General features: G+C 39.8%; 1 protein-coding gene across 4 annotated transcripts in view; it reads right to left on the bottom strand.

Annotated features, from left to right (window-relative positions):
* The window catches only part of Map2k4 (mitogen-activated protein kinase kinase 4), an 87,195-nt gene that overhangs the window by 20,461 nt on the left and 51,655 nt on the right, over nt 1-15,079 (bottom strand). For all 4 annotated transcript variants that reach the window (XM_021643350.2, XM_021643351.2, XM_021643352.2 and 1 more), the window contains one exon: nt 1,268-1,387. In XM_021643350.2, coding sequence (XP_021499025.1) covers nt 1,268-1,387 — 120 coding nt within the window. The remainder of the gene's footprint in view (nt 1-1,267; nt 1,388-15,079) is intronic.

Genomic DNA, 15,079 nt, shown 5'->3' with positions numbered 1-15,079 from the left:
GCACATTCCTGACTACTATTGCATTATTCACAACAGTCAAGGTACAGAACTAGCCTTAGTATCTCCCAATAGATGAATGGATTTTTAAAATATGGTACATATACACAATGACATTTTATTCTTTTGTAAAGAATGAAATGATATCGTTTGCAGGAAAGTAGATGAAACTAGAGATAATCATATGAATCCAAATGAGCCAGATTTAAAAAAAAATGCATATTTTCTGCCAAATGCAGAAGATGCAGAAGACAGGCAGGCAGGCAAGTGTGTACACACAGGCACACACATACACATGCACAAACATGCATACACACAAAACATAAAAATAGAAAAGGAACTGAGAGGGCAGGAAGAGGTCTGAAGGGAGGGGTGAACAGGAAGGTATAATAAAACACTGACTTGGGAACAGAAAAGGGGGAGAACAAGGAAGATGACGAGCAAGAGGAAGGAGGAAGTCAGGGAAGGGCAGGTGAGTGGGCAAATAAGAACAAAGTATAATGAAATATATGCATGAAGGGGGCTAGAAGGAAAAAACGGAAGGGAGGAAAGGGAAGGGAGAAAATGATGTAAGTCTATTTTAATTAAAAATTTACTTTTTAAAAAAATAGAGATCACAATGACACCCATTTCATTATTAACCAAAAAAAGTTTAAACATCATAATTCTTTTTTTAAAGATTTACTTATTTATTATTTATATACTATTCTATACTGCATGTGTGCCTACATGCCAGCAGAGGGCTCCAGATCCCATTACAGATGGCTGTGAGCCACCATGTGGGTGCTGGGAACTGAACTCAGGACCTTTGCAAGAGCAGCCAGTGCTCTTAACTCTGAGCCTCCAGCCTAAACATAATAATTCTAAAGATCTACATTTAAGTACTAACACAGATGTGTCACAGTTGTAATAAAAAAGATAAAGGAAGAAACTGATATTCACAAGTAACAACCACAAAGGCACAGAAATATTTACATATATATAGATAATCATCCTTTCATGTAAAAAGCTGTGAGTCTAAACTTCGGTGGAATTCCTCATAGAACTAGTAAAAAAAGCATAACCCAAACAAATGAGTAGCCAAAGCAATCCCAAGCAGAAAAAATAGCCTACAGCTTAATGTGGATGGCTCTGTAGTATAAAAATGAGAGACAATTTCACTGTTGCTGTATGATCCTTTGCTGAAGAGTAGAATTTAATCCTGTCATCTTCTTACTTATCCAAATTACATATGCATTTATCCGCTAAAACCCAAATAGTTTACCCGTACCTCTCTGAAGAGTGCACCATAGAACTGAACAATGTATGGGCAGTCACTACTCCGCATTACTACATCCAAATCCATGAGAAGTTGTTTTTGTTCTTTTTCATCCACAGTGGAACGTATTCTCTGGAAAAGAATGATAATAGATGTCATACAATCATAGAACACTTTTAGAAACTTGAGTACTTTACCACAGCATGGAAATTACCAAACTCCACAGTATAAACCAGACAAGAAAATTATCATGTTTCCTTATACTTTATAATTTTAAGTTTAATCACAGAACATTTAACAAAAAAGCACTCAGGCATTCTTTTAAGGGCACAGGATTCTGGATCACACATTCACTGGTGAGGGTTCGGAGAATTACGCCCACATGCGAACACAAAGAAAATCATAGAGTATAGACGTTCTCACATGAATAACTGTGGGCAGCTGTACACACAGTTTAACCATCATCTCAGAACTACAGCAGCTCTAGCATCCAATTCAGCAACAGCCTTCTTGACTACCTAGCATCTCCATTAACTGGGAAACAGTCTGGGACAGGAGAATTGAGGTCTGATATGGGGAGCACACAGGTGGGAATTTGCAAGCCTTTCAAATCCTGACTGGCTCTTCACTCAACTTCCTCTACCCTGAAAACAGGAAGCTCTCCTTGCCTTTCTTTTCATGGTTCCTTAGGCAGGTCAGCATAACCTGGGGAAAATCCCAACGCAGAGAAATAGTGGGCGCTTTCTATCTATTCCTAAGCTGAAGAGACAGTCCCCTGTACACTGCAGACCCGGGGCAGAGTCCTAACCAAACTGTACCACTCTGCACATTTCTCACTGTCAGAAAACATCTATACTCCACCTCCCAACCAGAACACTATAAAATACATAGGTTTCAGATGAACATTCCCCATTGCACTAGAAAATAGAACAGATTCAGGTTCAGAAAATGTATGACATTAATAACAGAAGTACAGCTTAACATTAAAGCATGCAAAGAACTTTTATTCTCATAAAAAAAAGTTCACGATGTCACACGGTGTCACTGTACACAACACAAGGCACATACTTACAAGGTAAGTTAGTATCAAAAATTACACAAGGAGCATTTTGTCCTCCAAGACTTCAAGGTATCTTTCCTCAATGGTCTTGCAAGGGGTGAAGGCAGTCAATTAAATTCTGGAGCCCATTTTACAGAAGAGAAGCCAGAGGCAGAGATACAAAAGAGTGTTCCATGTGACAGGAGAACAAGCAGTTAAAGAACAGAGGCGGGTTCTCTCAGTTTTATGTTTTGACACTACACCAGGTATCCATTCCATATACTCCAAATATATTTTTAAAATGTTTTTATTTAAAATGCATACCTTGCTATCTACAATGTTTCATACCAAATGAAATGTCTTGACTTTGATTTAAAATGTTACATTGGACACCACTGTCACAGAAATAAAGATAAATTGAAGAATGAGAAGACAGAGACGACAACTAGTCTCCTTAGAGGTGAGAACCTTTTTTTTCTTTCACTCTTATGCCCTTATTTTCATAGACTGTAAATAACTTTGCTACTAAATGAACATCAATATCTTGTTCCAAAAGGATATTTGTTAAAAGTCTAAGTAAGCAGACATGCGATTTTCCTTTGTTCAAAACATGGCAAAGATTACTTTAATTTACAATTAATAATCAGTAATATTAGAATTAACATTTATCCCTATTTTAATAATACCATTTGAGTGTGTGGTTTTAAAAATAATGTGATTTTTAAAATAATTTTATTTATTTCCATATATCTGAATTTAGAATGAAGACTTGATAAATAAAAGGAGAAATGTCAAACTACCCTTTGGTTGAGGAAAATTTCTATGTAGTTGTTAATTCAGGTTTTTCCTTAATTATTAATTTTCTATCTTTTTAATCTACATATCTGTATTGGTAAATACTAACACTCATGATTAGAAAACATGATTTAAAATTTTGTTTTCCTAGGTTTTCTAAGTTTACATTTTTACAAAGTTTATCTAAGTCTAGAAAAGAACATTACAATAAAAACCACAACAGTTCATTCACATCTAGGTCTGACTTCTAGAAGCAGATTTCTAAAATTCGGCCTTAGCTAAAGAAAGGAAACATCCCACCTACTCCATGGCATAGAGGCCCAGCTGAAAACAGCCGCTGGATGGCCTGATGGCATGAGCATGACATCGAAGCCCGGGACACTCTGCACTACACAAATGTCTCCTTCCGTTCGCCTCTGCTCAGGCACTGTGGGTAGAGGTGAGCAGCCAGCTGCTGGGGTTCCATGAAAATGATTGTGGACTGAGAAAGCAAAATTCAATCAATAACTACTGTAAAGTTCTGGGGTTGAGTTGTAACATTTACCTCAATGAACACCTAACAAACTAACCCAACTCAAGAAACCTACCTGTCTCCCAAAGAAGAGTAAACTACAAGTATAAACCTGCATTAACAGTACATTCAAGTTAAAGACTCTAATTCAGGACTTGACAAATAACTCAAGTTCCAGAATATCTAACTCAAGTTAGAGACTAGTATAATGAGTAGAATAGGGCTAGCAGTAACACAGCCACTGCCAGGACACCTATAGGGAACCAGGACAGTAGCTTGGAAAAGGTTTCTACCATTTGCAACCAGTGAGGCCAGCGTGGGCTAATACTAGGGAGCAGAACCCGGTAAACACATCAGTAAGAACTTTCCCTTCCCTTCACAGTCCTTCATCCCAGGCGTAGAAAACAGAAGTGCAGAGATAAAGCAACACTCACCATGCTCAGAACTTGAATCAGGAACTCATGCACTGGTTTCTAAGAAATATTCATTTCTTTATATCTTTTTTGTTTGTTTGTTTGTTTTTATATTTTATATTTTGAGACAGGGTTTCTCTGGGTAGCCTTGGCTGTCCTGGACTCACTTAGTAGATCAGGCTGGCCTCGAACTCATAAAGATCCGTCTGTCTCTGCCTCCCTGAGTGCTGGGATTACAGACATGTGCTACCACATCTGGCTTTCTTTACATCTTAAATTTAAGCTGAGTCAGTGATACTAGTTTGGGCAATACAAGCCTCCATCTTTTTCTTCTTTCTCTTTTCTTAAGCAAAAGAGTAGGATGAAATGTCCACAGAATGCCATGAAAGACTTTGGAAAGTCATCTCATGATTAAAGAAGTTTTATTTACAATCAAATATCAGAAAGAATTCTGCAAAGTCCTAATTTTCTTCACTAGGGTCATGTTGAGCTTTTCATTGGTCACTACTGTACTAAGCAGCTTTAGCGACCATATGCCCCTGGGTAAACACATCTGTCTTTCTTGAAAAGCAATTCACATCTCTTTCCAATAGAAATGTACCTTTGGATTATTTCTATTTTTACCTTATTTGAATGTAATATAGCTTAAAGAAACAAGCTATAAGTTTTTTTTTTCAGTGAAGGAATTATATATTTGAAGTTGTAAAAATATCTTAATTGTCCAAATTTGTATTTAAGGTCATTTCAATGGTTGGTGAGGTAAATGTCAATAAAATAGCATATAGGTATGATCAGAAATGCCAAATGGCTCCACTATCATCACAGAGAAAAGGTATAAATTAAATGTGTAGGTCTCTGACTTTTGAAACAGTGCTATCTTTTATAGTTCTATAAAAAATAAAATCAAAACAAAGATCTTCATTCTCCTAAAACTACTAAAACAGCATGCGCCATTGGCTGGAGATGCAAATTCAGGTATGGAGAATTCTATTTATACTCAGCAGCAGTAAGCAGAAGTTACAAGCCCCAGAGGTTAAGTTGGCCATCTTTCATTAGAACGTGTCCTCTTACAGCAGGAGAATATGGGCCACTGAATCACCAGATCTCCTATGTGCATGCTGTGGCTGTTAGCTTAGTGTGTTTGTGGGACTGCTAACTGTGGCAGAAGGTTTGTTTCCAACCTTTCGCCTGCTCCTTGGACTCTTTTCCTCTTGTCGGGTTACCTTGTCCAGCTTCAGTGTGAGGGCTTTTACCTTGTACTGCTGTATTTTGTTGTTTGTTTGTTGTCTCTTGGAGACCTGTTCTTTTTTGATGGGAGACAGAGGGAGAGTAGATCCTGGGGAGAGGGAAGGTGGGGAAAGCTGGGAGGAGGGAGGGGAAACTGGTTGGGATGTATTGTATGAAAGAAGAATCTGTGTTCAATGATTAAGAAAAAGAAAGTGTCCTCTTGCCTTCTCTACTTCATTATATACACAGGAGTGGCTACCAGAACAGGACAAGAAATTGGCCCAATTCCTAAGATGCTGTTGGAAGCTTACTATCCTTTCTATACAGAACAGCAGCCAGAAGTCACTAACAAATTTAATGCTGACACACTGGCCTCATGCATAATGTCCTGAGTTTGTCTGGTGGTGGCAACAATGGAGAGCCTAGGCCTTCTGTGGCCACTCGTACTCAGCTTAAATTTGAGATATAAAGAAATGAACATTACTTAGAAACCACTGCAGGAGTTCCTTGGCTCAACTTCTGAGTGTAGCTTCATTTTTCCACTTTGCCTTCCTGTGCCTGAGATAAAGGACTGACAGGGGAAGAAATGGGGAGGGGAGAAGAGACTAATGACAAAACAAATAGTGTGAACATTCTCAAACTGATTAGATGTATGTTAGCATGTTATAATGGAAAAGAGCTGGAGGAGGCACTCAATACATTCTCAGGAGGACCTGGGGACGGAAGGCAGCAGGACGGAGATCAGCAGCACACACTGCAGAGGAAACTTGGGTGACCCCTTCTTATTGACAAAATAGGACCTGATGGGGTCATATATGCGCCCACTCGCGCCCACCTCTCTTGTTTACATTTATTCCCAGGGCTCAGGATAAAGGGCCAGAGTGCAAAACGGAGGAGAAGGAAAACAAACCAATTTATATTAAGGGGTCAGGTTAGGAAGACTTAAATGTGGAAAGGTAGGAAGCAAGTCTGACTATGGCTAAGGTTGTTAGTGTAGAAAATATTAAGTTAAGCAAGGCTCACAGAACTTCCTTTTCTCTTATAAGCCTGGGGTGTTTCCAATAGGAATGGCCCCCACAGGTTTATATATTTGAATGCTTAGTCACCTGGGAGTAGCAATATCTGAAAAGGACTCGGAGCTGTGGTGTTGTTACAGGACATGTGCCATACAGGTGGCCTCCGAGTTTTAAAAGCCCACATCAGGACCAGTGCCGCTGCCTGTGGATCAGGATGTTGCTCTCAACTTCTCCAGCACCATGGCTGTCATGTATTCTGCTATGCTCCCCACCACGAGGATAATGGAACAACCCTCTGAAACTGTAAGCAAGTCCCCAATTAAATGTTTTCTATGATGAAAGTTGCCATGGTCATGGCAACTTTACTGCAACAGAACAGTAACTAAGACAAAGGCTGTTCTTCAGCAGGGTCAGCAGGGAGCATTTTGCTAGGTGCTAAATAACACTAGATGGTCCTTGCCATAAACTCTGACTCTGGCTGTCCCTTACCATTAAATCAGGATTCCCCAAATCTCTGGATTTCAAGAGGTCAGGCCAGAACTATCTAACGAAACATCAGAGCCTGCCTAAATGACATCCTATGATGCTCTCTGTCTGGTGGACCACTACTTGGTCTCACCAGATCAACCCAGTTTTTCTTCCTACAAAGTCAAGCTAGGTGCAAATGTGAGGCAGAATGATGGTTCTATCTCTTAGATGATGTGTGTGCCTCTAGGTTCCTGATTTCATTCCTGTCTGGAGAAAGGGAAGTTGTTTCATCATATATTCCAAAGATAAGCCAAAGTTAAACAGACAAACAAACTACAACAAAAACAAAAACAAACAAAAAATGGCAAGCTATGTTCGCTATTGATTAAAAATAGTAGCTCCACAGTATTCATGACACACTAAAGGCAAGAAGGCTATGAATCAGCAAACATACTAGAATCAAGAGCCAAGGAGATGGACTTCAGGAAGCAGCCATTCCATAGACAGTCTTCAAAACATCAAAAAGAACAAACATGCAACACACACGGTGAAAACGAGTAAAGGGCTAAAATGAGAGGCTCGGGGATGGAGAAGGTCACAACCCCAGTCCTCATGACATGTCTTTATGCCCTCATGTGACCAATACTTGGCAAGATTCTGTATGGCCCCGCGGAGGGTGCACCGCGTAGTACAGAAAGATATTAAGGTAAATTAGACACCATATTCCTGAGGCACAGGTTCATCTTCCAGAGGTACTCCAACATAAAAGCAGCATGCTTCCTGATCAGAAATGAAGGTATGGCCAAGAAAAGCTCAGCAAGGAAAGAGGCTCATGAACTGCTTAAGAAATCTATGCATAAACTTTTCAAATTATTCCAAGGCCCAATTAAAGCAACCTGAGAAACGATTCAAATGACGTGTACTACTAGAAACTCGCCCATTCACGAGCAAAGTGTCATTTTCAATGTGTTGCCAACCAAATGTAGAACACTAGAAGCCATTTCTTCTTTATTTGGCTTATTCCTCTACAAAAGCACCTATTGTTATAATGTTAATGAAATATATGCATTCCATAGTTCGTGCAATTGCCAAATTCAAATTTATCTGATGACAAAAACAAAACAACACACACACACACACACACACACAAAACTACTCCCGTGACAGAAATAAAAAGCTCCAGTGATGGGGCTGTCAAGATAGCTCGTGGTTAAGAGCACTGTCTACTCTTCCAGAAGACCTGGGTTCAATTCCCAACAACCATATGGCAGCTCACAACTCTCTGTAACTCCAGTTCCAAGGAATCTGACACCCTCACACACACATACAAGCAGGCAGAACAAAAATAAACATAAAATAAATAAATCATTTTTTAAACCCTCCAGTGATGACAGCTATTTACCTTTTATGCTAAGTGGACACTGACAAATACTACCCATGCAAAAGTTTTAGAAGCAGTTGGTACACAAGCAAACACTTCACAGGGAAACTCTTTCTGGGAAGGAGGGAGGGAAAGAGAGAAGGGTGCCCATTCCTGTAACCAACATGCACCAAAGCTGCTGTACATACACAGCACTGTTCACTGAGTATCTGCTGCGAGAGACAAGGTCTGAGAAGCAAATTGAAAAGGAGATGACCTGCACCCTGCTATGGCCCCATCACTCCACACAGCCTTCCTCTGGGCCACACAAATCTTAAGAATTTTTACTTTGTTTTCCACTGACTCGTATTTCTGCTGAACAAGTTTACCCTTAGCTATTCAAGTCTCTACACAAACCTCCTATTTAAATTCCCAAGACACCTCATAGTGCCATGACCAACAAGGACAAACAAATGGCAACATCATCCAACAGAGAAGGTGAGGTATGGAGGGGAAAAGGAAGCGAAGATCAAAGATGCAACATTTGTTTTCGTGTCCAAAAGTAATAAATTATTGAGTAATAAATGATATTTAATGACTATGAAATTGAGGGTATTTGCAGTTACTAAGTCCAGAAGAATGTGAATTTTAGCTGAAAACTCACTGAAGTCTTTTTATAAATGAAATCAATTCATAAACTTCTAGTTTTATCTTCACCAAATTAACAAACTAATATTGGTACTTCCCATTTTTCTCACTGAGGACACTAGGGCCTGCAGAACTTGGGAGAATATGTCATATCCCATCATAGGAAGAGGGCAGAGTTAGTGGATCAAGCTCAATAAGCCTTGATAATGGAGCTTCCTCCTCTTTACTAAGCACATCATGTACATTCAAACAGTACAATGTGGACCAGCACTAACGTTTCTAAGGTCTAAAGATCATATTACCACTCCTGTACCTATGACATTAAAAGAGACAATGATTCAAATCTAAAGGATAACCGGGGGCAAGGTCTTAACAGAGCAAGCACTGTCAGGAATTACCAATGTTAGTTCAGATGTACCTGGGGACACTGAGATATTATAAGCCTAGTATTTCTCCAAATAGCTATGTATGCTGGGATATAATTCAGTATAACAATTCAGATATGTCTAATGGTTGGTTTCAAAGACTAGATGCAAGTATGAACTGAAACATACAATGGGCTGGTTGAAATTCACCTGTAACAAGGATTTCCAAACCACCTTACTCCAACTCTGTTCTCGTTGAGCTTCCAAAACTGGTAGATAAGAGCCATCACTTCTTCCCCCATTGTCCCAATCCCTTCATTCCTGTTTTGTTTTGTTTGTTTATTTGTTTGTTTCATTCTGAAGACTGAAGCCAGAACTGCAAGTATGCTTAAACACATTCTACTACTTTACCATACTCTCAGTTTCTTCCAACCTCTACTGATTTATCTATTATATTTACTGAGTTTCATGAAAAACTTTTAGAATAAGAAACCCATGCTTTTTTAAGAAGAAACCACTGACTTGGAGCTACAACAAAGAAAGCACAGATGTAATTCAAAACCCAGCCTGACTGGAGGCAGCTGTCATATCTGTGGAATTCCCCACTCTTGGGCACTCTCAATTTGCACTGTACATAGGAAACACCATTCCTCTAAGCATTCCTCTGAAGGTAATAGCTCAGTCAATCATATACTTTTTTTAATTTAGTCACATGATCTAACCAATAAAATGAGATCACAAGATAATAGAGATAATTCTCGAATCAAGTAACACAGCCATGATTTCTGCACCCGTGCAGATGTAAATAATCAAATGCCATCATTTTGGCCTTTTAATTATCTAATAAAGCACTATATGACATCAAAAGGGAACTTCCCCACTAAAGCCACCATAGTAACTATCACATTAGGGCTTTCAAACAATATATAAGACATATTAGTCTTACATATGTAGACTACGATGAACACTCTCCCCCAATGATTACTGACTGTCAACATCCACCCAAACCATTCAGTGACCGAACTTCTAACACAGTGTTGGCAGTCTCCAGAGAAACGAACCAAAGCGTACTTTTACCATCCCTGACTTCCCATATTGGAGCATCTCCCCTGGAAGGGAGGAGGTAGGTTCACAAGACTCAAGAACTTGACATGAACTGAAAGATTCAGGAAGCTCCTGAAGCTCATAAAATGCATAAGCTGTCCCTCCTACAGTCTCACGTTAGGCTTATACAAATAGTAACAACTGCCAGGGAGGAGGCTCCTGCTGGATCTGTCACCTACAAGTTGTACAGGGAGCGCAAGGAATGCAGCTTTCCCAAGTCACCCACTCTGGGGAAGGGCTTTCAGTAATGTGGGTGCCTCTGAGTCACCAACACTGCAGTAAGTAATCCCTCACCTATACTCTGTGAGCAGCACTAATGAACTCTGATTTGCCAAGCGACACTTGGGTGGAGCTGTTTCTCTGATTTGCCACTGGTATCCTATCTGGGGTGAATAAACTGTTCTCTTATCCCCAGGAAAAGTCATGCAACTCTGGCAGTGTTTGCCTGGCTTGGCACCCTTTCAACAGCCAAATGCGGCAAATGGAAAAACAAGGGCCACCCAGAGCCTGTCAGAACTGCGGCATCAGCTACAGTGACAGACAGAAATGTAGCCTTGCTCCCCCTTGAGAGTCAGCCAGACCAACTGGAGCAAGCCAGTCTCACAGAATCCATCAGGGATGGAGTACATAGTACCTCAGGATGGTCATGAAAAATGATTGGATTAGAGTGCCAAATGGGGCGATGTTCCTCTTCTACATTGTTGTACCTAACATTCTTTTTCTGTTTCCTGATTATATCTTCTCCTTTGTGTGAGTGTGTGTGCATGTATGTATACACAAGTCAGAGGACAACTGGGAGTTGGCTGGCCCCTTACCCCATGTTTGTCCCAGGGATTGAACTAAGGCCATCAAGGTGGCAGCAAGAACCGTTACTGCTGAGCCATCTCACCTTCTCAACATACTCTCCTAAAGAAAGGACTGATACAAGTGATGAGAACTTCTTATGATGTATTGGACCTTGGATCATCTTTCTTTTTAAATGCTTAAAACAGACAGTAGGCTTTCAGGGATCCTGTAAAAAGATTCCTTTATATAACACTAAGCCTTGAGTGCCTTAAAAGCATCTAGAAGAACAGTAAAGAAAACAGTTACGAAGTTTAAATGAAAGCACTTTGTTGAGTGGAAAGTGGAACTCTCAGGTGCCATAAGAGTGTTGGTTGAAAGGCCAGTACTAGGAGTTGGGCTTCCTTTTTGTCATTTATTGGCCAGGGAGGCCTTGAGAACTACAAATCATAAGCTATCGCCATTGTTATTGGCTGCATGCCAAAACCAGAAGTAAAACCCTATGCTGATGATCCTGGCTTTGATTCAGACATAAAGGAATCAGAGTGTGATGGAAGTCCCTTCCCTATTGGCTGACTTCTGTGGTATAGAAAAGCACTGTGTAGGTTGCGAGGGTCTACCTGCCACTGACAGTGTTACTCAGCTATAGAGCCTGCGAGCTATACCACCAGCATGCCAGGTAGGATGTGCTGACTGTATAATGCTGCATTCCACACCATACACCATGCACATGGGGACAACCAAGTGCCTTTTGATTAGACTTAAGGCCCTCTACACCAGAGGGAACTTGTATCTGCTACTATATCATAGGGCAAAGGCCCATAGCTGAGGAGGTAATACATCCCATGTTCAGAAAAATTGTTTTGTTAAATAGATATGATGTGCCTATCAAACTGCCTTCATAACCTTTGTATTTATAACCACAGGTAACTGTTATCATCAGCCTAGGTGACTCATGAAGAGAAACTTCTTTCTTGTAATGAGCAGTATTCATTGCAGATTCACAGCCAGTCCAGCTCCTAAGAGTAGATGACTATTGCTTCAGCACAGCAGCCTAATATTCAGTGGTAAAAATGGAAGAAAATAATCAGATGTATCTATTACTCCTTCTATATCTCAGTGAACATAGCACCAGTGGGAAAGACCAGAAAACACTGAGACAGAAGAAAAGGTAGAACACTATGTATCTATAGCCTTCAATGATGTATTTCCAACCCAGAAAGAGAAAGGAGGATAAGACACTGAAAACAGGAGGGTGGTAGTGGTGCATGCCTTTAATCCCAGCACTTGAGAGGCATACCCTCTATTAGTTCAAGGCCAGCCTGGTCTTAAGAGTGAGTTCCAGGACAGCCAAAACTACTTAAAGAGCAACCCTCTCTGGGGAAAAAAAAAAAATACACAAACACACAAGAAACCAAATGAAATGCAAAAGACCCAGGAAATCCCTGATACTTAGAAGACTCACATAGCCCGGGTGGATCTATAAACAGTAACAACTGCTCTCTCCAGCAGGCTGAGCTGCCTGAAAGGTTCGCTGGGAACTCCAGGAATGCAGCCTTCCTAAACACAGGGGTGGAGCTTTTCACTACCACCACCACCCAAGTTCTCCTACTCCGCTAAGTAATCCCTCACCTTGCTCCTGTAAATTATTCCAATAAACATACTAGTTCACTAAACTAGGCTTGAGTAGGATCCTTTCTTTGGTCTGTCATAAGTGTTCTACTTGAGGTAAATGTTTATTTTATCTCCCAGGAAAAGTTCCTCAATACCACATCTGTACCATCTGCACCAAGGGCAGACCTACCTAACCAGCAGAAGGCTGAGCTGTGGGCTGCTGATTTTGTCACCAGAGGAACCTTATCGTTCCCAGTAGGTATCTAGGTTCTAGTTCAAGAACACTGATGTCAAAATCCAAATATTAACGATCAAGTGGCCAGTCCTGAATTAAGAAAATAACTGAATAAAAGCAGAAAAAGCAACTGAGCAGAGTTGAAGATAGGGAAAAAAAAAAAAAAAAAAAAAGCAACAAATCAGGCAGATCAACAACAACAAAAATTCCTGAAGCCTTAACAACACACACACATATGCAGTCTGGTACAAGCATCCAACCTAAACAATGGGCCTGTTTTCCTGAGTAGCCCAGGTAACTCTCCAAGTTAAGAAATGAGACACTATTGTAATAACACACTCTCTGGGTACAGGATTTCCTGGGGAAAGACCTAGGAGGATTAACCATGTCTGTGTTCCTTCTCTTCCTTCCCAAAGTCAGCAAGTAGTTCTGTCACCATACACAAGTGACCATACACAAGCGTCAGCCATTAGTCTAAGTCACTGTGTGATACCTCATTTATTCTTTTCATCTCCTCCTGCACACCAGAATCTGCCTTGTCTTCTGACTCTGATTAACCACACCCTGATGCTGCTAGGTGTTTCTCCTGGGCCTGAATTTCTCTAAGCCTACCTAAGAAACCTAATCATAACCACTTCTTTATAGACTGAGTCCAAACCTTGAGATTTACCTACTACAGCCAACCCTTGTGGCTATGCAGAGAGCTATGCAGCTATGACAGCTGTGCAAAGAAGCCTAATTTCCCTAAAGGACAGTGATTTCATTTCTGTTGCCATCTATGATTCCTCTGACACTGAGAAAAATGGGCCACTAACCTCAAAATCCATGGCAGTCCTGTTTACAATAGCCAGAAACAAGAACAACTTGCACATCCACCAGCTAAGACCATAAATTAAAAAAAAAAAATGTAGTGCATTCACACTGTGGAATACTATGATCCATTCATAAGAACGGAGCCCTGGTCACAAAGGCATTGTTGGGAGCTGCAAGGCAGCCAGCTGTGCAAGGAAACTGTACAGTTTCTTTTATGGAGCCCAAAAAATTTCTCTCAGAAGCTGAGACCATAGTAGTGGATGTTATTTTATTGCACAAGAATTAATATTTTAATAGAGAATGTGCTGTATATGTCAAGAAACACATTTGTATTCATAAAAAATTATAAATTTAGGGTAATTTATATTTTTAACTGAAATTAAGCACTGCACTATGTATATGACAGATAAATTTCCTCATGATTATTTTGTTTTTATCAATCTGTTCTAGAATTTCTTAATTTAAAAGTTTAATGTGACATTAAACAAATATCATTTGTAGAGAATATTGGTCCAAGTCAGGAGTAAAGGAATGCACAGTCAGAGCTGACAGCTGCCCTCCTTTACAACACTTTAGAAGACCTCATACCAACGATGACTTCTCCCTACACAGCTATGGCCCCATCATCCTGGCATGGGTTGACAGGAAAACTGTATTACTCAAACTCACTAACAATCAACAGCTCTTTGCCAACCTTGTGCAATTAAAACTTAGAGATTAAAATGTCCACATCTCTCTTAGAGATTAAAATGTCCACATATCAGGGACTGTCCAAAGACACACCTTACATGTTCCTGTTGACTCTAATGTATTATCCTCATCAATTTCCAGAGTCACTATTGGAGACAATTACTTCATGTAGCTAAGAAGAGACCTTTCAACATTTCTTGTATGTAGCTAAATCGATCTGGAGAAAGGCTTTCTCAAAAGTAAAAATGAAGAATCATACATGAGAAGAAATTCCACAATTTACTTTTGTACAGCTACTCCAAGTACATTTTGAAGAAAATTTGTAAGGTATACCTAATGTCCAATCCTTCTCCATAGTATATACACACTCAAATGCTAGCTAGCATGAAGCTATTTCAGGAAATGTTTCTCAGTTAACAACAATAAAAGCTTATTTACTGTGTGGCTGTCTCTCTTTAACACACCAAATCTAACTCCTCCTTACTGACATATCACTTCTGTATGATTATACTTGTCAGGGTGGTCTGTGTGCCTACATAATGACTTGTGACAAGACTATATCTCTCTAAAGAAACAACAATAGCACTAAATGTTTAAAATTTAAAGTAGGTGACATCTATCATTCATCAACTATTATCAATGTAATGTAATGATCCAAAATGGCTTTTTCTTCCAGTATTAATGAAGAATCTGGAAAAAGGCTTTCTCGAAAGTAAAAATGAGGAATCATACATGAAAAGAAA

This window comes from Meriones unguiculatus, chromosome 11, assembly GCF_030254825.1.
Source record: "Meriones unguiculatus strain TT.TT164.6M chromosome 11, Bangor_MerUng_6.1, whole genome shotgun sequence".
NCBI classification, from domain to species: Eukaryota; Metazoa; Chordata; class Mammalia; order Rodentia; family Muridae; genus Meriones; species Meriones unguiculatus.
This window is presented reverse-complemented; position numbering and strand designations above follow the sequence as displayed.